The sequence below is a fragment of the Coloeus monedula genome (assembly GCF_965178545.1).
Source record: "Coloeus monedula genome assembly, chromosome: 8".
Classification (NCBI taxonomy): domain Eukaryota; kingdom Metazoa; phylum Chordata; class Aves; order Passeriformes; family Corvidae; genus Coloeus; species Coloeus monedula.
The window spans coordinates 3,554,377-3,577,407 of record NC_138788.1 but is presented as its reverse complement, the minus strand read 5'-3'; the positions used below and the strand labels follow the sequence as shown (position 1 = coordinate 3,577,407).

The following is a 23,031-nucleotide window of genomic DNA, read 5'->3' as shown; positions in this document are numbered from 1 at the left end:
CTCCTTGTTGGGCAGCATTCCCTACTCTCACCTAGATAATCTGCTCTTGAAAAAGCAGCCTCTGTACAGTCTTATTCCCATTTCAATTATTCCACCAAAACACCAACATCTTGCCTTCATATGTAACAAGCCTTTCCTCAAAGCCTGGCTTTATTCCCTGCATGGAAATGCTGAGCCACACGCAGTTTTGGGTAGGTCAGAGCCAACACTTATCAGCCGCAGGGCAAGGAAGAGCATCCCAGGATGGATCCTTCTCCCAGGCACCCAGACTGGCATGCAGACAACAACACAGAAAGCTTGTTTAGGCAGCTGAAATTCCACCCAAAAAGCTGAATTTCAGCCAGCTCAGCTTCCTAAATTGGCCCACAGTCAGCACACCACGAGTCTCCACCACAGAGAAGTGCTAGAGTCTGTAGCAGCCTAGCACAGCTCCAACAGCAGAATCCTCTTGGTCCACATGGATTGTACCTGTGGATGGAGCCTGCTCCTTTACAGGAGGCTTTATCAGCTTAGCCACCGACAGCAAACTCGGTTCTTCAGTAGCCAGAACCTGAATCACTGTCACAGGATCCAACTTCCCCAGTGCCTGCAGCGCTGGCACCCAGCCAATGCACGGTGATTCAGCACCTGCCAAGGGCTCACACACATTCTTCTCTCCCCTCAATTAAAGTCCACAAGCTCAGGCCATGCCAAGCAGAAAAGGGGCTGGAAACAGGCATTGTTTTAAGCAGCTCTGCAACCTTGCACTATCTTCACAGGCCAGGCAAAGTGTGGGGAAAAAGGAAAATAAACAGACATTTTGTGTTCTTGATTTATTTGTTGTTTTCCAAATGGGAGGGGAGAGGAGAGAGCACAGGGAATAAATATACCTCCTGCTTTACAAACTCAGTATATCCATTGCTCCCTCCCTCCAAATCCCAGTGCTCTGGAACCTCAACATTACAACCGCAATAAGAGATGTGGTCCCTATTCTAGGATTTATTTGGCCATGTGTTGGGGTTATTAGGAGTTCTCCTGTTTTCTTTTTCTCTTCAAGAATTTTCCCCATATATGTTGCCAGAGCAACAAATTATTGTGTGCTTAAGAAAAACAAAAGATGTGGCCACAGAGGGAGGGGTCAAATTGGCTACTCTCTTTCACTTGGGGGTTGGGTACACCCCAGGCAGGCTGGTGTTCTCAGCGCTGGGAGGAAGAGAGGCTGCCATTGTTGTGGAGGGATTTCGTCAGCACTGCAGGCTTCTGCTTTCAGCTGCCTTCCTTCTACCACGAGTGGAGTTTGCTCACTGGAGCGGCTGTTGCGCTGGGACCCTAACACCCCACCTTACTAAAAGAGGTTCACCATCTGCTTGGGTGCCTCAGGGAGAAACCCCGGGATTCCCAAGCCCGTCTTCCCCTGCCCCACTGGGAGCTGGGCTGCAGCAGCCCTGCCTCTGTCACTGCTTCAAGCCTTCGCTACTCTGTAGTTCCGCACGCCCTGCTTGCTGAGACCTCCCAGGGTTCCGCTGCAGCTCTGGAGTTTGATCCATCTCGTCTGCCACCCAGGATTTGTGCTCGTCCCTGCTGTTCCAGCCTGCTGTCCCCGAGGGTCCAGCCGTACAGCGGGATTGGCTGCCCAGGGGTTCATGAAGCCTTTGTTCCATCCCTCCCTGGGACCCCAGGCCACCAGTGCCGCGTGTTTCCCGAGCTCGCTCCGGAGCGCCCCCTGCAGCCGCGGGGGAACCATCGCACCTGCCCTGCTCACCGGGAGCCGCCAGCGCCCCTGCCGGCTGCGAGCGGAACTGCACCCGAGGGGAAAGGGCCCGACAGCCGAGAAGGCTGGCACTGGGTTTGTGATTGTTTGCTGTTACTGCCATAGATATTACTGTTTGCCTGTTTATCCATACGTATATATATATTCCTATTCCTCATATTTTTGCCTGAAAGCCCCTTAATTTCAAAATTATAATAATTTGGAGGGAAGGGGGTTGCATTTTTCATTTCAAGGGAGGCTCCTGCCTTCCTTGGCAGATGCCTGTCTTTCAAACCAAGACACCATGTCACTGTCAAACTGTCAGACATAAATGAACCACTTTGGTTCATGGTCTCTGAAGTTTTGTTTCCATTTTCTCCTGAATAAACATGTCCATTCAGACCCTGGAGACAAAGCTGACGGAAAGTTTCACTGAGCTGAACTACCCCATGAATAAAAAAAAAGCAAACTACAACTTATTTCTAGGGTAACAGAGTAAAAAAATCCCACCACAATCCACTGCACAATCATAACGTTGCGGCAGCCTCCCATAAGACCCCTGGAAACCTGCAGGTTGTAAATTCCACAGCTTATGTCTCTCAAGGTAACCTGCTCATCACTACAGATAAAATCTGACAGATCTGCACAGCTTAAGACCCCTCAAGACACATCACTCTCATTTCCCTACTTCAAATGTGCAACAAAGTTTGGAAGCCCCAGAATTTTGGGAGAAGAGACAAAACGAGTTTCTACAGGAGGTTTAGGCTTGCATCTGGTGATTTTGCCTTCTCTCTCCTGTCCTCAGCTGTAGAATAAGTGGAAGAAGAATTCAGAAAGATCCACATCAAATACATACGTCACCCACACACAGAATTTTTCCCTACACTTCAAAGCTGCCCTTTCTTTTTAAGGTTCAGAAAGCTACTTAAAAAAAAAATACTGAAGCTTGCATAAAAATGGTGATTTCTCCCCACATTACAGGGGAAATCCACAGAGCCAACACTGCAAAACAAAGCACCTTGTGAACATGAACACATGCACACATCAGACAAGAACAAACCCCCTTGTTCCTCTTCTGTGTGCTGAGCTTAATTAGTCCTTCCAAATCATTTCAAGAATGTGATTAGAATCTTCTAGGTGCCCAAACTCACCAATTCCTGTCTTTTTGCTCTTGCATAACACAATTAAAAGTAAGAACAACAGTAGTAATTAGTGAGAAATAGGAAGCATCCATCTACTGCTGAAAATGAGTCCGTCTAAAACTGCTTAAAAACCTGAAACATCCCAGAGCAATTTAAGGCAAAGGCATGTCTGAACCACCCCCAACTACCAGGGCATTGTTATAGCTTTTATGCCCATGTTTAAACAAAGGAGAATTACAGCCTACATGGCTCAGCTAAAGGTAACTCCTGTAAATAATGCAAGCTGCTCATCTAACATTCAGAAATGTAAAAAAGACAGGTTTCATTTTAGCATTTATGAAACACACCAAAAACCTTCAAAGAGGAAGCTCCCCAGAGATCCTGCTGAGGGAGGTGTCCACATGACACAGGGCAGGACCACACAGAGATCCCAGGCTGCTGAAAACCTTGGGAACAGCATGGATGTGTCACTGGGCTGCTTTTCCCAGACTGAGCAGCAGAATACTACTCCCACAAAGTGCTGTTCTGCAAAGTGCTGTGGAAACCAGAGCACAAAGGAAGTGAAACTGCCTCACTGAGAAGTCCAGACAGAAACTTTTTTGTGCTTTCCATGCAGCACAGAAGCAGACACCCTCTCCAGAAACACCAACAAGTTCCATCTGCCTTCAGGGACCACCACCACGCACCAACAAATTAGCCAAGCAGTCCCTGCTGCTTAAATCAGGTGAGTAAATCCAGTCGACAGGGGCCTGGCACTATGACACTCTGCTTCTCAGAGGTGGCAGTGAGGAATTTTGGGGGAAAAAAAAGCAGTTGTTCTAAATTTCAACACTGCAAAAGTCGAATCAAGTAAACCAGAGGCCTTCTTAAGTAGAAGGAGCCAGCAGGCCCTCTTGGACAGATTAGTTTAAAGATAAAGATAACTCAGAGCATTGCACCTTCTCTGGTTTAGCATTAAAACCTCTCTGCTTTACAGCCTCACCGGTTATAGAAGCATAACTGCAGCACTCTGAGCCACCAAGCTACAGCAGGGCCTTCCTAAGACAGAAATCAAATCACCAGTTTGAAAAAATGTTCTTGTTAAATGACTTTGTAATTGTCCAAGCCTCCAGAAATTATTTTGAAATGTTAATTCAGTTCTGGGGAAAAAAAAAAAGAAAATAAGAGAAGTCTTTGAGTCCTACTACTTAAAGAGCATGTGACCTCCATACACCCACCCACATCTCTCCATCACTGATCAGCAGCTCTGGGCACTTTATAGTCAGGAAGAGCAGTGGGAGAAAGACAAAAAGTCTACTGGAAACACTCATTTGGACATGATAATTACAGGGGTGCAATTAATCTTCTGTTTCCAAATGATCAACTTTCCAGCCCTCCCCTTCTCCTTGCAAACTGGGCTGTGTTCAAGCAGTTAGGACAGAATCCCACAGCAGGTTGTGCACTTCCCCCTTTGCTTTGCAGCACCATCCTCGGGAGGGAGAGGAGGACAGAGGAAAAAGCAGAATTCCCCAGAGTATAGCTGTGCAGATCTCACTTTGCCTGCGGCAGTTTTATACCCGTTCTGACCTTCTCTTAGGCAATTCCACTTTCCCAAAGTGGGAAAGCACCCAGGGCCAAGGCTGACACTTTTACAATGCATTTTATGTAACAAAACCCGAAGGCCCCCTGGTGCAGGCTTCAGCAAGCAAAGTTTCCCAAGCACCCATCAGAGTCGCACAGCTCTCCACCTGTTATATCAGCTGATGTCCCAACTGCTGATAGAAACAAGTTCCAACAGCCTTATGCCCAGTGCCTGCCCCACTCCAGGGATAATTTCCCTCGTGTTCTCAGCACTGCAAGCCAGGAAGGAGCTGAGGTGAGGTGAAATGTTTCTTATAAGCGAAGAGGCACTTTCCTCCTCTAAACTTCAGGGTGGTACAGGGAATACAGTCCTGAGAAGAAAAGTCAGGTCAGAGGGTGTCACCTCCTATCAAAGACAATCACATTTTGCACTCCCACAGAGTCAAGCATTCATCTTCAACCCTACTGGGAGTCTGACCCCAACCACACCTTCTATAAGGCTACTCCAGTTCTCAACTCCTTAACACGACCAAGCCTCCAGCTGACAGGGAAAGCCCACTCAAGGCCAGTTCAGCTCATAAGCTCTTGTGTCAACACTGCCTTCCAACACTGAAACCATCACTTTAAAAACACACATTTGGACTCTTGCTGAGAATTTTATCGAGGCTGTAAAACTGGTTTGCACTGGAAGGCCACATAAGCCTGGAAACGCAGCTTTCCAGCTGGACAGCTGACAATATATGCCATGCCCGCTTGTTGGTGAGTAGCCGGCCAGCCAGCTGGCCTTGCCTTTGAGCTTAGCAATCTGGCAGGCTCACAGATTTCCGGCTCAGAGACCAAAACTGAGGGGAGCTTCTCAGAGTGACACTTCTCTGTTCAAAACTCCCCACTGACAACTAGCCAGGCTGCATTTTTCTTTTCTAATTGCCATAAAGCAGATGTGTCACTTAAGAGTGGGGGAAAAAAGCTGAAGTCTTGTTTACACAACTGTTTCTCTGAGTTAAATTGTTTCTCATAAAGCTTCACCAAGAAGAGGAATTAAGCAACCTACACACAGCTGGCATGAAATACACCAGAATGAGCTTAACCTCAGTCTCCTCTGGAGAGCACAAGATGGATTTGCACTTATCAAAGTCAAAAATACCCAAAATGTTCAGGAGGCAGTCAAAGACAGGCTACTTACAGCACCACAAGAGTTGGGGCCCCCGTGGAAGAGCGTACAGGCAATCCTCACTACTTCTGCTTCCATCTTCCTCAGACCAGGGAATATATCTGGATGGAGAGGATTACTCCAGGCAAACTCTTCATACACCTTCAGAAGACAAAGAGAGAAAGTTAAGACTTGCATATGAGGCTTTGAGAATTCCCCATGTGCACTGTAGAAGCAAATTAGTTGCATTTTATCGTAAGAACACTACAGAACTTAACTACTCCTGCAGGTAGATACCACAAGCTGGGAAGCTGTAGCTGAGGAGTAAAATAAAAAAAAGTTTTTCTAAGGCATTTAGACCTTTGGAATGATTCTACAGCACAACAATATCTCTTGTAAGAACAGATTTAACAATTTTGCTGTTTTAAAAAAAGAATACAGCATACATCCTGCAATTGCTTTACACAAAACAAGCAAAAAAAGTGACTTTGCAGAACTTGTTCTCAAGTTTACTGTTAAAGAGAGGTTCTAAAGCTGGTAGAAAAGCACAAATGCCCACCCACACCACAACAAAAGTAGCTGTGGAAACCAGCATTTCTGCTTGTTCCACAACTGTGGATTCACAGGATTCAAGGCTGGAACAGGCCAGTCCCAACCTCCTGCAGGGATGTTAAATAAAATACAGCAAAACAAACCAGTGAATAATCAGCACAAACAAAGGGAATGTTTCCACAAAGTGATCCAAGCCAAGGCCCCTCCAGAAAGGCTGCTCCGAGCTTTGTTTCCCCAAAAGCGGCACAGAAAATGTCAACATAAGGAGGAAAACAGCAATAGCAACCACCAAACAGAGCCCATTACAGCTGCTACAAAAGCTGTTCCCAGGAGCAAGAGGGCCAGACTTCCCTTTCTAGCAAAACAACTATGGAAGGAGATGTACTTGAAAACAAACCTTTAGACTGTTTAGGTTATTTTCCAGCCTCCCCAAAGGGACAAGTTTCTGAGCAGGTAAACAGACCTCACAAAGACACCACTGAAGCATGCCACTGCTCCATTGTTTATAATTTGGACCACACAGCCACGCCAAAAAAACATTTCACAATGCTTTTCTTTTGCTTAAACCAAGAGGGGTTTAGTTCCGCTCAGTGAAAGTTGTTTCAGTACCGGCCTCCAGTTCATTTGTAATTACTACTTACTTTCTCACTCAAAACAGCACCTCATCTGATTGGATACCAGTTATCTTTACGAGGTGTTTTCACATGGACAGTTACATGGCCAGCGTTACACTGCCCAAATTGCCACTAATTCCCCTTCCCAGACTTAAGTTTTAGATCTTCTCTATTTATTTTGGGATGCTGGAAGAGCTCTGAGGAGTTTCTGGTCACCCCGAAGACGCAAATTTGGCCTCCTTGCACTTTACCTTCACCAGCAGTTGGGTGAGTTTCTCTTCACCACTGTACACAGTCCCAGAGACTTTCCCATCCTGCCAGCGTACATCTCCTGGAAGAGAGGGAAGAGCACACTGCTCACAAACACAGCCATTCCCAGCCAGTGTGGAAAAGCACACAGAAAATCACCTCAGTTATGCAGAGGAGGACTCAGCTGTTGAGATTTCCCTGAGTTTTGTGGCCCAGGAACAAGCTGTGTGTGAAGTTGAGCCTCTGGCATCGTGTGAACTTAGCAAACAGCAAGTAAATGATGACTAAAGAGTCAGCACATAACCAACATGTAGCTGCAGCAAGCAGTTACATTAATATGTAATCCGCTTAAACCCCATCAGTCTCCCCAAACTGCTGTTCAACCAACTGGACACTAAATTAAAGCCACCTTCCAAGAGCACCCACCACCACTGTAAGCTGAGAAGAGACGGAAAGGCCAAGTTTGCACTGCTAAAATCCACAGTGCTGGCACCTCAATTAAATTTCACCTAAACAGGTATTTCCAGGCAACTTCTAAAGGGGAGTGGAGAATTCAATGGGGCCTTAAGAAAAAAAGAACCTAGTGAAGGAAGGAAACAATAACTTAAGAGAAAACACAGACAGAAGCAACATTAGCAATACACAACAGTAGAAAAGAAGGAAGTTGTTCCAGGATACTCAACTATGAAATTGTTTGTTTCAGATTTTGAAGCAGATGCACTGTTCTAGCAGAAAATTCAAGGCATTTCTCAAATTTGGGATAGCAGCAGGGTAGTCATATCTTCTCCTCTAGACAGGAAGTCACTCACATTTGCTCATTAGGAGTAACAGGTACACAAATCAGGGGGAACATATTTACATGAGAGAGGCAACTCAAATTAAGTGTCAGACACTGCTTGAGTGGACTCAAGCCAGAAGAACATCATCATGACTCTTCCTTAAAAGGCTTTTTTCAAAGAACAAACAATTGCTCCTCTAATTGAGGTCATAGTCTTGGAAATTCCCTAACAATCCTACTTGGAAGTTGCTTGTGAATGTTTTCTGGGGCTTAATGGAAAATGCATTTCTGGTAAAAGTCAAACATCAAGGTAACTGCAGAGAAATGCAATCCAAAAAGAGAACTTCCTCCATGTTTCTCTTCTCCTCAGCTCTCCCATCTCTCCATCAGCCTAGAATTCCTGGGGAAGGAACAGAATTTCAATGTAGATACCTGAACACAGTATTTGAACTCATGGATCTTAGTCATGTCTAGAAGGAAAACAGACAAAAATTTGCAAGGGGACAAAATATTTAAGCTGAAACCATGAGCAGGAGTCCCTGGGACTCATTTAAGAAAGGAAGTGTCATGTTTGGTGTCTGAGCAGACCCACCTCTGCTGCAGTACAGACTCACCTTTTGAGCTGTACTCTTTCATCTTCTGCAGCACTTCAGGCTGGCTCATGCCTTGTTCTGGCAGTGCTTTGATATAATCCTTTTCATCTTTCAGGAAGGATAAACTGGAAGTGACATCATTCAAAGCTTCATCGATCTTCTTTTGAATCTAAAAAGAAAGAAGAAAGCTTATCAAACAATGGCACTGGTCAAATTCTAAATAATAGTTGAGTGTGTGCAGGACAGGACCCGCTGCCTACATCAGTGGTGTTGATGGAACAGACAGGAACTGCTCCACTGGGAGCTTTGACAACTTTCCTTAGTGCTTGAGAAAATAAAACTCAAAGAAAACAACCTGCATTTTTATCCAGAAAACCTTTTTAAGTCACGATTTAATTTGTAGGGGTCTTCAGATGCATTGGTTTGTACCTTGCCTTCTCTACCACCATACAAACAGTTTAGAAACTCATGAAAACAGAGACACAATAAAGAAATCTCTACACAGACACAGTTCAGAGATTTCTTTCTTCCCACCCACATCTTGCACTCAGGAAACCCCAGACTTCTTCTCACAACACATACCAAAGTAAAGATTCTTCTTCCAAGCAACACAGGTGTTGGGATATTGACTTTTGGACATTGGAATGCCTCAAAGTCAAGGCCTCTTGTGAGCAACTGATAAGTTATCAGGTATCAGCCTATCAAAGAGCAGAAAGAGGACACAGATAGGACACAGCAGGAGTGCCCTGGCACAGGGGAGCAGTGTTAGCCCTGAGAAGGGATATAGGGATTAAACAGGGAACAATAGGGATTAAAGTGTCCTTTTCTAACAGGCAGGCAAAAATAAGCAGAAGAGAATTTGTCTGACCAAGGGCTACTCACTTTAGGAGGTGAAAGCTGGGGCACTTAACAGGACAGGGAGGGAATTTAATCCCTCCCAGAGGAATGTGGGAGGAATTGGATGACTCCTTCCATGTCCACAGCAAAAGGAAAAAAATTCGTCTGTGCTACTCTCTTTGGACAAAACTGCCTGGAACAGATCTGACCCCCGGAATCAATGCATAGATACACCAGCACAGCAAGCAGCAGGAAGTGCAATCAAGTGTGATACCATCGTTTATGACGTAAAAGAAACCCAGCTGTGCATTTTTTCATCCCAGAGTCGTTAACGTGCTAAAATAAGCTTAGTCGTGGTTTCAAGTTTTTATGCAAAAGCAAAAAAAAAGCAGCTCCCAAACACTACAGCTCGTTTGTCATTTTAATGATTACACAAAGTGCTGATATCCTTCTGCTAACTTTTGCTAATTGTTATCTGAGCCCTAAACTCATCATGGCCAGTTGCTTGGTTAAAATAAATACCCTTCCATGTTGCACAACAAACCCTTGGCTATCTCACACTTCACACTGTTTCAGAAGAACAGCTCCAGTTCAATTCTGTCTCTTCTTCCAGAAATAAAATTATTTTCTTAAAATCTAACAATGAGGAAACATTACTGGAGAATTCACTCATTCTTGGTTGATATAAATAGCTCAAAAGTAAAAAAGGCAGCATTCCCTTTTTTCTGAGAGTGATACAAAAAGATTGGGTAGAAATTGTATCTATCATTAAACCAGGAGGCAGCAGAAGACATTCCAGATCTATATTCTTGGACCACTAGGATCATAGTGACCTGACAATGAAGATGCACAGAACTGTATATTCTCCAAGAGAGTTGAAACAAGGACCCGGAATAATACTCTAAGTAGTTGTTCAAATACTTACTATAGCCCCAACAAATGGCATTTTTCTCAGCAGTTTAAAGAACTGTTTTTTAGTTCGGGATGTCAAACCTGAAAAACAAAAGGCAGAAATGAACCTAAGAAACAAAATAAAAGAAACTTCTGATGCAGCTCATGATCAGGCTCAGCATTCCTGACCCAAGCTGAAATAACACAGTGACCCAGGGGACATGGTGAGACAGATGCGTGAATCCAAGAGCAAGGTTTTCAGGGATGGACCATGCCATGGAAACATCTGGACTGCAGAACAGCAGCCATCTACAGGAATGAGTTATTTGACCTGCTTCCTTACTTACCTGGGAATTCACACCCATGTGTGGAATTTTACAAGAAAAAGAATTCTTTCAGGGTTTGCTAAAGGTAAGGAATTACTATCATTTCCTTCCTCTTCAAACCAGAATAGTTACTAGAGAACAAGAACGGCAGTGTGAAACAGGCTCCCAGACCAAGGGAGGGAACAGGGACATTTATGACAATGTCAGCCACAACACGACGTGAATTTGCCCCATTTGATGCACCAGGAAGTGACTCAGGGAAAGGGGGTGGATGGAGGAAAGAGCAGAAATTCTACCACAGCCCAAAGACTCAAATGAGAGAAGCCACTGATGACAAGCACTGGAAAAATCCTTGGGTAGCTCTAAAGGCAGAAACAAAATCAGGATGTCACAGATGCTTTATAGCCACCAAAAATGCCTTCCCAGTCCTACTTGCACACCAGCAGTTACAGGACACACCAAAAAATAACTGAGTTTAAAAATCAACCATTTTAAGACTTCGCAATTTTATCTACACTTTCCCTCCCACTTCATATATATTTCACTTCATATATATAACTGGAAAAGCTACCCAAGGACACTAATTAGCACATTCTGTAGCAAATACTCGTTAGTGCTCTGATAATAACATTTCTGTTGCACATCTTAGTGTGCACAGTTTCATTAATAATTTTCACAGCAAGAAAAGACTGCAAACTCCTGAAAAATTCTGACAATCTAATCAGAACTTCTAAGAGTAGTCAATACTTTAAAAAAATACATTGTGCAACGGTACAAATACTAGCCAGTAAGATAAGCGTCCTGAACAAAAGTTGCATACCAATTTGTTCCTTACAGACATTCCCACTGTTAAACTACTCCCAGCTCTACAAAGAGAAAAGGCTCTTGAGAAACAGAGACACGGGAGGAGACATCAAGTTAAAAACGTGGCTATTTTTAACAAGCTGCCACCGGAGTGTAACCCTAAGGCCTGTGGGAACTGAAAAGCACCTCTGAGGGCATGGCAGGGACCTCAGGCCATCTCATGACCAGAGAAAACTGCAGGTTCTACAGAGTTCAGCTCCACTACAGAGCTGCCAGTATCAGAAACCACTCAAAACAGGAAGATACTCCAGAAATACAAAAAAAAAAAAAATTAAAAGAAGAAAATATCCTCACACCATCACATGCAATTACCTTGAACACTGAGGATGAAATGTGCCCCCAACATAGAACCAAGACCACGTCTCCTCCCCCAGCAGGAAGGGAAACAATCAAGTGTTGTTATCCAGATGCTTTGCAGCAGTGACAAAGCCCACAGGAGCCCAGCTCTCCATAAATCTCCCCAGAGTTTGGGCAAGAAAAGAGTCTTGTGACAAGAAAATGGTTTAGCCAAAGTAAAAAGGGAAACAAGGGAAAGGGAAGGAGACAGAAGCACATTCCATGCACTCTCTGAAGGAACAGGAGAGCTTCATTTACCAGACAAGCCTTGACCTTAATTTAGATGAGAGTTTGGTACATATTAGGTGACAGCAGAAAGCCTATTTTAACAAGTGTTTGGCCTTGTTCCACCCTCTTTCCTTCCACTGTCCAGGAACAACTCAGGCCCACCTCCCCTCCCTCCCGAGGTAAGAAAATCTCCCATTTCAAATACTTACTCTCAGGCTGGCAGAGGAAGCCACGCAACCACACACTTAGAAGGGTGGAAGAAAAGGTCAACCCAATGAGCTGCCAGGGTTCAAGTCCATCACACCGGGCGTTCACAAAGCCTGTGACTTTCTCCCAATACATCTGAAGGATTTCCTTGTAGGGAATAATGGCATCCTGTGCAAAGGAAAACTGGAAGGATATTGAGGAAAACACAAATGAAAACAAGTAGGGCATCAAAAAGCCTACTGTTGATTAAAAAGGTGCTTTTTCAGTATGCAGACCCCATGCTTTCTTTAACTCCTACAAATACAACAGGTAGGAGATAGTTTTCATTCACTTCCAGTTGAGTCACAGATAAAAATACACACCTTGAGAAACTTCAAATATTGAGAGAGAAGCACCAAGAGCAGATGAGCAAAGTAAGGTTCTCTGCAGAGCTTCAAGAACCACCACCAGATCTTACCACCGCCCAAGAGAATTAACTGTGTTAATTTTTTTCTAAGGAATTTTCAGGTGGTGAGTGAAGGTACCACAAAAACAGGTCTATTAAATACCTTGGGCTGGATTTTTAATGAAGATGGAAGCACTCAGCAAGTCTTTAACTTAAAGATCTAATTAGCACATTACACACCAAGGGAGGACAGGAGAGGAAAACACTGCTACTGCCAAAATAACCCCCAGAAAATGGTGATGCAAGAACAATTACAATGTCAAACCAGGAATTACTGTCGGGACACAGCCCAAGTTCCTAATCAATAGCTTCAAACCAGATGCTCTTCAAGAGCATCAGAACAGGGCAAGGAAACTGGATGTACACAGAAGAAAAAGGACATTTCCGCCTAAACAGGGGTCTTCCATCCAATTCTCTGCGAAAAGGTTTCTAGAGATAAGAAGAATAAGCAAGAACAGAGCCCTCTTCCAAATCCCTCCTCCCTTTTGACCAGCCATCCAGCCCAGTTTTGCCCAGTTTTACTGGGGAGATCTTCACCCCTCAAACAACAGGGAAAGTACACGGGGCCTTTCAAAAGATTTGTAACTAAACCTTGGAAGGAATAAATCCTTGATTCCTGTGCTGTTTGACTTCAGATGGGAACAGAGCAAATTTTCAGTAAACCACTAAATAAAAAACTGCTAAAACTGTGCTTCTCAGCACCCTTCACAAGTCTCACTTCTGGGTCAAGCCAACAACAGAAGCAGCATTTAATCAGCTTTTTTTTAGGGGGTAACATGTCATTCCAACACAACTGGATAGGCTACTAACAGTCTAAAAAAAGCCAAGTTTTTCCAAATAATCAAAGGAGGAAGGCAGGTTTTCTTTTCAAAAAGCAACACTAATGAACACTCACTACTTTGGAAAAGCAGTAAAATGCATATAACATGGCAGAGTTTGAAAGTATTTAAGCTAGCCAAACATAAATTCCAGCAGAATTAACAGCATTTACCCTTAACAGAGAAGGGTTTAGATCCATGTCCTAGCACAGGCTGAAGGGACACTGAAGGGACTGAATTCAGCAAAAGCAGGCAGCACTCAGCTCTGAGAAGGCAAATTAGCACCTATTCACTTGGCAATTAAAAAATACATCAGAGCCACTTCAGCCTCCAAAACACGGGGGCCCCACAAACCACTGCAATTAGGCAATGTCCCAGCTAATGAATGCCCAGTCCTCCAAGCCACTAAGCACACAGCTGATTTAACCTCAGAATTTAAGGGAAGAGCCACCTTTTCCAGCTAACCAGAGGTGGTACTTAAGTTTCAGCGAGTTTGCACAATCTTCACTGGCAAATCCCTGGAAATGCTTGTTTAACCAGCAACAATGACTCTGATTCTTTGCCTAGGAGGAAATGCTAGGATATCATTCAGTTTTGGAACTGTGCTTAAAGGATGGAAATGGAGCCACTAATGGGCTGGTGTCTTAATAGCTGTTCTCAACTCATGGCAAGCTGCAGCATCAAATATAAAGTGGGCTGTGCCTTTTTTTCCCCTGAAGATGGAGGATGCTGTAAACCCTGACTCAAAATGGAACATGACCTTCTTGACAGAAGTCACTCCAGTCAACGGCCAAGTTAAAATAAATAAATCTGGCAAGCAATTGACCTCACTCTTGGAGAAAGCTCTGGACAGAAGATCCCAGATGACTGTATATTTTGCTGTCACTGAAACCCCTAAGCACTGACATACAGGAACTCAGTGGTATATCCAAGTTTTGAACAAGTAACAGAAGATTTTCATTATGTTCATTCTAAGACATGGAAGAATTTCTTCCCCTTTCGAAAGCTTTAAAAAAACCCAACCTGAAATCAATCTGCAAGTGATACAGTTTGACCAGGTAAAGTTTTCTCTGTATTTCTCACTTTCCTTCTTCACTTATTTCATACTTGGAGAAGTTTGAAGGACGAGGTTGATCATTTTAGGAGGACATTAACAACTGGGATTAAAAATCCCAGTGAAAACTGGCATGGAAGATAAGTTAGTAGTGAATTACAATTTCTCAGATACCTGGCTAACCATGCACTCCATTTTTCCCATGCGCTCCTTTCCCTGAAAGTATCCAGCAAGACATGAGAGATCTTTACTTTCTAAATTATTCACTTAATTCCACAGAAACCACAGGGCATTTAGAAGGTTGCATCCAAATGTTTTTATTACACCCAAGAACATGCTGGGTTAAAAGAGAGCTTATAAAAAAGAGGAAGAATGACTTTTTACATGGGCAGAGTGACAAGACAAGGGGGTGTTGCTTCACACTGACAGAGGGAAGGGTTAGATGGGTTATCAGGAAGGAATCCTTCCCTGTGGGGGTGGTGAGGCCCAGAGAAGCTGTGGCTGTCCCATTCCTGGAAGTGTTCAAGGCCAGGTTGGACAGGGCTTGGAGCAACCTGGTCTAGTGGAAGGTGTCCCTGCTGATAGCACGAGGTGCGACTGGAGGATCTTTAAGGTCCCTTCCAACCCAAACCATTCTGGGATTCTCTACGATTGCAGTCCCATACCACTTCTTCATTTTACAGGGAGGAGGCAGGGGGAATAAACAGCTTCTGTGTAGCCCAGCCATCGGAATCCCTTCCCCTGCAGCCCTGGAGATGCTGCTCAGAGTGAAAAACTCTTACTGCTTCCCCAGCTGGGCTAAAGACAACAGGCTGACCTGATTTTAAACCTGTCTACAGAACAGAATTTCATGTAAAACAATAACCTGCTTATTTTTGAAGGCATCAAAAATTAAAGGTTTCCCTTCCTGTTAGAAGAGAGTAGATAAGCTGGTTTTATTTCTGTAAGAGAACCCTCCCTACACAAAAGCTTCACAAGACACAGGATTATTTCAGAAGCAGTTTAATAACCCAACTTATTAGCACACTAAAGAGTGGGGAGGAAAAAAAAAATCTCCACTGGAGGATTTGTTTTTAATTCGCAGAGCAGTAAGACAGACCCAGGTATCAGATAAAATACTAATTGCTATCATTAGGACTTGCAGTGCTCATTTGTACTGACATAATGCACTCAGCTACCTAAGCAGTTTACATATTGAATTTTTAGCTGCACAGATTAGGAATACATCCTTTGTACTTTATTTCTAAAAGCCATTAGCTATCTGAGCTGGTTCCAGGGATAGCCCTTACACCACTACAAAAGAGCACAAATTAACTGCAGTAATGCTCTTCTGTCCGAGATGATAGAAGAGGGAGAGGGAAGGAATGCCAAAGCTAATGAGAGCACATTTTGTATTTTTGCCAGAACAGCATTTCCTCGGCTGTGAGTTTTAGGACATAAAAAAGCTTAAAAGAAAAAAAAAGCATGAGAGAGAAGCAGAAAGGCAATAAACTGAAGAACCTCAGAGTTTTGTTACAAGTGCCTTCTGTTTCTGTGGAAATGGAAACACTGCCTGAGTTTACCTGTGACAAAAATGAGAAGAAAGACTTTATCAGCTGAACTTTCCTTCCTCCAAAAGAACGATTAAAGTGGGTTTAAAATGGGGCCACAGAATAAAAGTCGCTTTTAAAGGAAAGTTTATGTTATGCAATACCATGAGGCTGACTGTGGAAAGAGGAAGTGCTAAGATCAAAGAATCACAGAAAGGCCTGGAAGACACCTTAAAGACCATCTTGTTCCCACCTTCTGCCATGGGCAGGGACACCTTCCACTAGACCAGGTGGCTCCAAGCCCCATCCAGCAAGGCCTTGGACACTTCCAGGGATCCAGGGGCAGCCACAGCTTCTCTGGGCAACCTGTGCCAGGGTTTCACCACCTTCTCAGGGAAGAATTTCTTCCTAATATCCAATTTAAACCTGCTCTCTGTCAGTTTATACCACATTCTCAGCTTTCACTTGAATCCACACGGATTCCCAAACCAAGGACTCTCTGACCACTTCCCCACACCCTAACCTGAACGTCTGTATCTGCCATCAGCTTCCCTCACATCCCCAGAGCTGAGGCAGGAGGTGGCTGTCACACAAGTCAGCACACAGTAAATCAAGGCCAAGGGAGATGGCTCCAACAGCACAAGTTAGGTCAGCTCCAATTACGGGAGCACGTGCAATACCGGTACTTCCACTGAAATTAAGGCCTCTGCTCCAATACAACGAGTTTTTCCGAGTAGAAGCTTCCTGACTGAAAACAAACCACAGAAAGCCAGCAAGGACACGGCAGCTTTGCTTATTTATTCTGCTCCTAAGCAGAAGGAAAGCTTCAATTAGCCCTGCCTTCACTGACACCTTGTTGCCTACACGTGCTCTGTCCACAAAAGGCACATCTGACCAGCATAACCAGCCTGGCCACAGGGAAGTCCTGGACTCAGAGCCACCAGCCTGCCAACTTCCTACTGGAGAGCCGGGAACAGGATTGAGCAACACTACCCCAGCCTCTTCAGAGGGTGCTTATTGCTGTCTGTGCCTACAGTGTTTTGATTCGCACCCCAGTAATGACTCTGTTCCTCCATCCCTCTCTGCCAACCCCAGCCTGACAAATATCTTTACATCAGCACCAGGCAGGGAATATTTGTTAGTCAGCTCCTAATTACAGCTCGAGGTTTGGACCATGTGGTGTCCATCCTGACCAAAGGATGTGGGCAGACAGAGCGACACTGGATGCATGATCTCTCAGAAATCAAAAATCATGAGCTTTCGGATGTATGGGCGGAACTAAGTGAAATTAAAACCACATTCAGGCCACGCTCATCTTACCACAGGTCCCCAATACCACTAGTTTCATCTGCCTTGCATTTATTTCCACCCCTGCCATACTGAAACTTTTTCTTTTTCCAGAATGACAGCAGTTTGGGGGGTTTCTTTGGCCATGTACAATGTCTGCAAAATGAATGTATGAATATACTGTCCCACCAGCCCTGAGAGTTCAAGAGGAGTGGCTAAACAATGGCTAATTATAGCTTCAGCACAAAAACAAACAAGGCAGCAAGTCAGAGTAAGAACAACAGCATTCCAGCTTCCACTGCGGAGATGGAATGTAAAACTACCAAAACAAAATGGGAAAAGGCTGATTGGAGGCTCAAAATATGTATGATTTTACAGGAACCCAAAGGCCTCCAAAAATCAGGTGCAAGTTCAAATTTCATTTAACTCAAAATACACACAAGGTGTCACGTTCACTTTGCTCACTTAGGCAAACCAATTTATAAAAGTTTCTGCAAACATCTAGGCGCACTCCAGGCAGCACAGACCTCACAAGAAACAGGATCCACCCAATGGATGCTGCACATAAACTCATCAAGGATCTCTGTGGGTCACCAGGTCCAAGAATGTGCAAGGAAACATCCTCTGCTGACACCCACAATAATTAGGGTAAAAGAAGCACCCAGTTCCCGGCATGCAGGGGCTCATCTGGACACATATCATTCCTCCACTTGGCCTCCTCTCAGCCTCAGATCACTGCATGCCTTCTGGACAATAAAATGGGTGTTTCTTGGAAATATTTTGAGAGCATACACAGAGGCACCCGCAGCATTAAGACATGAAGTCTTGGCAGAAGCTGTCCAGAAGGAAACCCTAGCAAGGCAATTGTACTGGGAGCAGGCATCCATGAACAAAGGCAGCACCAAGCCCTGGCACAGCTTCCCAGCAGCGTTATGCAAGCCTTGGACAAAGCCCCCAATATCAGCACAAACTGAATGTTGCTATTATCCGTTAAGGGCTCTGCTCTTGGGCAAGTCCAACCATAGGGCAGAATCCTCAAAAATTATCTTATCAACACCAACACACAGAACCCTTCAACCCCTGCAATATCTGTCACATGCCCTTCCTGATATGGCATGGATAAATCTTGATGTGCAAAGAGAGACAAAGGAAATGCTCAGAACACAAAGGATTCTGACTTTTACATGCAAATTTCTATATTTCAAATATTTCCTAATACAGAAAACTGTATCACAATCACCACAGCAAATAGACCAGAACACCTGCTACTACATCAATTGGCAGAATCCTAAATCTCCGTTCATGCTCTAAGGGCAGGACTAAAACACATAGCAGGCCTGCTAGTACTTGAAAGGGAATGCCTTTCACTGCCTGGGATGCAAAGAACAGGAGCAATAGAATAGTAAAATCACAGACTCATTTTGTTCAGAAGAGATCATGATCATCATCTCATTCCATCCCCCTGCCATGGGCAGGGACACCTTCCACTAGACCAGGCGCTCCAAGCCCCTCCAACCTGGCCTTGGACACTTCCAGGGATCCAGGGGCAGCTACAGCTTCTCTGGATAACCTGTGCCAGGGCTTCACCACCCTCACAGGGAGGAATTATTTACTAATATCTAATCTAAACCTAACATTCTGTCAGTGTGAAGCCATTCCCCCTTGTGCCTTGTAAAGAGTCTCTCTCCACCTATCTTGTCAGCTCCTTCAGATACTGGAGGCCACAATTAGGTCACCCCAAAGATTCTCTTCTCCAGGCTGAACAATCCCATCCTCCCAGCCTTTCCTCATAGCAGAGGTGTTCTATCCCTTTAATCATCCTGATGCCTCCTCCAGACTCACTCCAACAGTTCCACGTCCTTCCTGTGCTGGGCCCCTCCAAGCTGGAGGCAGTTCTGTAGGTGGGATCTCAGCTGAGCAGGGGCAGAATCCCCCGCCCACCCTGCTGCCCAGGGCACGGGGGGTTTCAGGTATGGCCAGCCATCACCCACCAGCACCCCAAGTCCTTCTTAGCTGTTCCGTGATGGGAGCAGCTGGTGCAGGAGAAGATGAGATGGAGACATCTTTTTATTGGCAGAGTTGTGTGTTTGGAAGAAGAGACAAGCAGAACCCCAAAATCATTACTCAGAAAGGGGCTCTACTGAATCCCTTTGACCACAGGAGTCACAGCAAGGCTGTGATTGCTGCCACACCAGGCAAACCACATGCAATAAATGCTGTGATTAGGTTTATCTCCACACCACCAAACACTGCTGCAGAAATCCAAGGTGGGAAGTGAGTGAGGCGTTACCTCAGCAGACCCTTCCCTGCTCAGTGATTCAGACACAACTTCTAAGGTTAGAAAGAGGGTGAGAAGTTCTGAGTAGACTGGACATGAGCAAGACATGGAAGAAGAAAGATTTTACTCTGTCTAGGTAAGAAAATTTCCACACTGCCTTTTGCTAAGATCACAGGAAGGATGGCAAAATGAAAGCACAGTTTAGGAAAAACGTTACGTATCAGTGTTTCTCCAGAGGAAACCTCAGTCCCCAAGTACAAAGCCAACTTCCTAAGCTTTCCAGAAGCCATGAATCCTATGCAATAGCTTCTGAATAGTCTAGTGAATAGAAGAGCAGACCTGAGCAGGTCTTCAGGTGCAATAAGTAGCAATTTTCTTTGCAAAGCTTTGGCACAGAAGGGACTGAGGTGAGAACAGCCTCACCACACAGCATGGCTCCAGCAACCCCAGGCCAGTCTAGACCACCCCCTGCACAATTAGCAAAGTGTTTACCCAGTGTCAAATTCTGGCAGCTGAAAGCAACCCAAACACAAGCTGTGCAGGCCCTTGGTGCTGTCCCAGGCTACCCATGGCAGCACACAGCTCCACACCAAAGCAGAAAGAAGCAACAGCACTTGGGTTCTTGGGAATGGAGTAACCAAGTGGGACAAAGGAGTGAGACAAAGATAATGTTTTGTTTATCACTCAGCAACTGTGATTTCAATTTCCCTTGCTGATAGGGAAAAAATCCCAACCAAGCAACCAAAAATCTAGTACCCCTTCCAGATTTAACGAATTGCAAGATTCATGCCATGCCAACGTGGGCTAGGGCCAGCTATATTCCAAGCAGTCCTGAAGTTTGCTTCTAGATAAAAAATAATAGCCAATAAGCAAAGAGTGTCTCTAAAAAAATATATAATTAAGCAGCAAACACGATTTCTCTTAGCCAAATCAGCACCTTCACCAAAATCCTGAGGAAGATACCATTCTGCCCCACCCAGGTGAAAAAAACACAGACAAGCGAAAACACCGTTTCTAATCCTCTCTACCCCGAAACTAGGTAATTGTGGGGAATAAGTAAAGCAGTGCATAAATAAGAGAGACACATTTACGTTTACGTAAAGGGTATGAGCCTCGGGTGGGGACCGAAGAGAGGACCTGACCACCCACCCTCGCACCCCGCCGGCGGCCGAGCTCGGCCAGGCATCCCCTGAGGTCCAACCGGGACCCCCCAGCCCACACCCAGCCCCTGCCGGACAAGGCCCGGGCCTCGCTACCTCACAGGCCGCGACGGGACACCCCTCTCTCTCTCCCCATACCGGCCTCGCACTCCCCGCTCACCATCACTCCTGCTACCGCCGGCTCTCTCCTTCCTTCTTTCTTTCCTTTCTTTCTTTCTTTCCTTCCTTCCTTACTCCCTCCTCCTCCTTCTCGCGGGGTCCCGGCGCGGCCGCGCTCCGCCCCGAGCCTGCCGCTCCCCGCTGGCCGCGCCCCCTCAGGGCGGAGGGGGTGGCAGAAAAGCCGCGCCCCCTCAGGGCGGAAGGGCAGCGGGAAAGTGGCGCCCTCACTTGGAAGGAGGCGGTAAAACCTTAAAAAAGAGGTATTTTTTGGTTAAAATACAAAAAAAAAAAAAAAAAAAAAAAAAACCTCAAACAAAAACCACAAACAAACAAACCACCAAAAAAAACCAGTTTGTAAGTCCACCCTAGTTATTAATTATCTGGGGCTGGAGCCCCTCAGCTTTGGATCTGGCCTGAGAGAGCTCAGGGTGTTCATCTGGAGAAGAGAAGGCCCCGGGGAGATCTCAGAGCCCCTTCCAGTGCCTACATGGAGCTCCAAAAGAGCTGAAGAGGGACTTGGGATAAGGGGGAATGGCTTTCAACTGACAGAGGACAGGGTAGATTGGATATTAGGAAGAAATTGATACATGTAGGGTGGTGAGGCCCTGGCACATGTTGCCCAGAGAAGCTGTGGCTGCCCCAGAATCCCTGGAAGTGTCCAAGCCCAGGCTGGACAGGGCTTGGAGCAACCTGGTCTAGTGGAAGATGTCCCTGCCCATGGCAGAAGGTGGGGACAAGACACTCCTTAAGGCCCCTTCTAACCGAAACCACTCTGTCATATCTTTTGAGAAGAGTTTTTGTTCTGCACAAAATATAAGGCAAGAACTACTAGCCACTATAGCATTATCCAGTCTGTTAGTTCCCTTAATCCATGGATTAAAATCTACTCTATTCTGCATGAATCAGGTGGGACCCCTCATCACCTTCACTGGCCACACCTGGGGCTGTCCCACCACTCATCAGCCTAACTTCCCGCACCTGGGGCTGACATTTACTTAGACCACAAGGATACCAAAAACAGCTGATTTGAAGGAGAAGGATTTGAAGGCTGCTGACTCCTGGGGCTATTCCATAAAACCAGTGGGAAGAGTGGCAGTAGCCAAACTGCCCAGATGTTCAGGAGAGTTCTAAGAGGTTAAAGGTTTCTGTGGCCCCTAGGGTTAATTTTGACCTCATGATATAAAGGCTGGGTTTCAAACACTGCAAGTGAAACGTTGGGACCATCCTCATACAAGCACTGTGGTTTTTAGACATCGAGGGCAAACCTGACGAACACCCCAAGGCATTTAGGTTATGCAAAGGAACATTTTGAAGCAACTGTGTTGCAGAATAGTTGCAGGGGGGGGGAAGGCAGAGATGGGCAGCAGCAAAAGGGGGGAAAACTTTTCACATCAGTAGTTCCTTGTGCAGTGACAGCAGAGCTTCAACTAAGGCTGTCTTTTGAGGGCAAACACACAAGCGGGTGCTCTGGTTGCCAGTAAGTGTGAACTCAACAGATACCAAAGCAGCATTTGGCTCATTTCCCAAAAATTAACACCTGGAGCAATTGCAGCGCACTGTGCCATGGGGTGCTGCCTCTGCTACCTGCAGGACACACTGGAGAAACTGCCCTTCTCCTGGGAGATGACAGCAGGAGCAAATATTCATATGAAGCCATTTCTGGTTAATCTCTACAGAACACATCCTGGCTTTAGAATTTATAAATCTGTACACTATTTTAGACAGAGCCTGGTGCAGCATTTTAAAATTTTGCTCTTAACCTCCCTTGCTTTTTTCTCTACACTCTTTTGAAGAAGATGCACAAGCATCAGCTCTTGACATTTGTAGTTTGCTGTGTTACAAGCAGTGACTGTTTGCCTGCTGTCACTGTGCCATCTGAGCTGTCTCCTCACAGAAGATGGCACCTGGCGTAAGCCAGCAGACAGTACTTTTATCTCAAGCAAACTGCCCTCATGGGATTGTTTTTAGAAGCATGCCTAGACATCGGATGCTCTTTTTAGCAGAAAAGGGAGGCCGGAGATTCCCTCTGGTTCCACAGTGGTGCCTCAGTGCATTGGGATCCGTCCGTGTGTCCGCAGAGAGCGAGGAATGCCATTTCTGCCCCACGGGCTTGGTGCTTGGCAGGACCAAGTGCTACTGGGTTTCCAACAGGAACAGGAGCTCGGAAGACTGTGAGAATCAGGGGTCTGCACTGCTGGTGCCATGGGATCAGGATGAGCTGGTGAAGGAAATTATAGTGCTGGGG

At 45.3% G+C, this 23,031-nt stretch overlaps 1 protein-coding gene across 1 annotated transcript in view; it reads right to left on the bottom strand.

Moving 5' to 3' along the window:
* Positions 1-20,887, bottom strand: part of SGPL1 (sphingosine-1-phosphate lyase 1) — a 30,112-nt gene extending 9,225 nt beyond the window's left edge. The window contains exons 1-6 of the mRNA XM_082286666.1: positions 20,788-20,887; positions 12,059-12,239; positions 10,130-10,197; positions 8,389-8,536; positions 6,999-7,078; positions 5,615-5,743 (exon numbers count right to left, since the gene is read on the bottom strand). Of these exons, the coding sequence (XP_082142792.1) occupies positions 5,615-5,743; positions 6,999-7,078; positions 8,389-8,536; positions 10,130-10,197; positions 12,059-12,239; positions 20,788-20,790 (609 nt within the window). The 5' untranslated portion in view covers positions 20,791-20,887. The remainder of the gene's footprint in view (positions 1-5,614; positions 5,744-6,998; positions 7,079-8,388; positions 8,537-10,129; positions 10,198-12,058; positions 12,240-20,787) is intronic.
* Between the last annotated feature and the right edge of the window lie 2,144 nt (positions 20,888-23,031).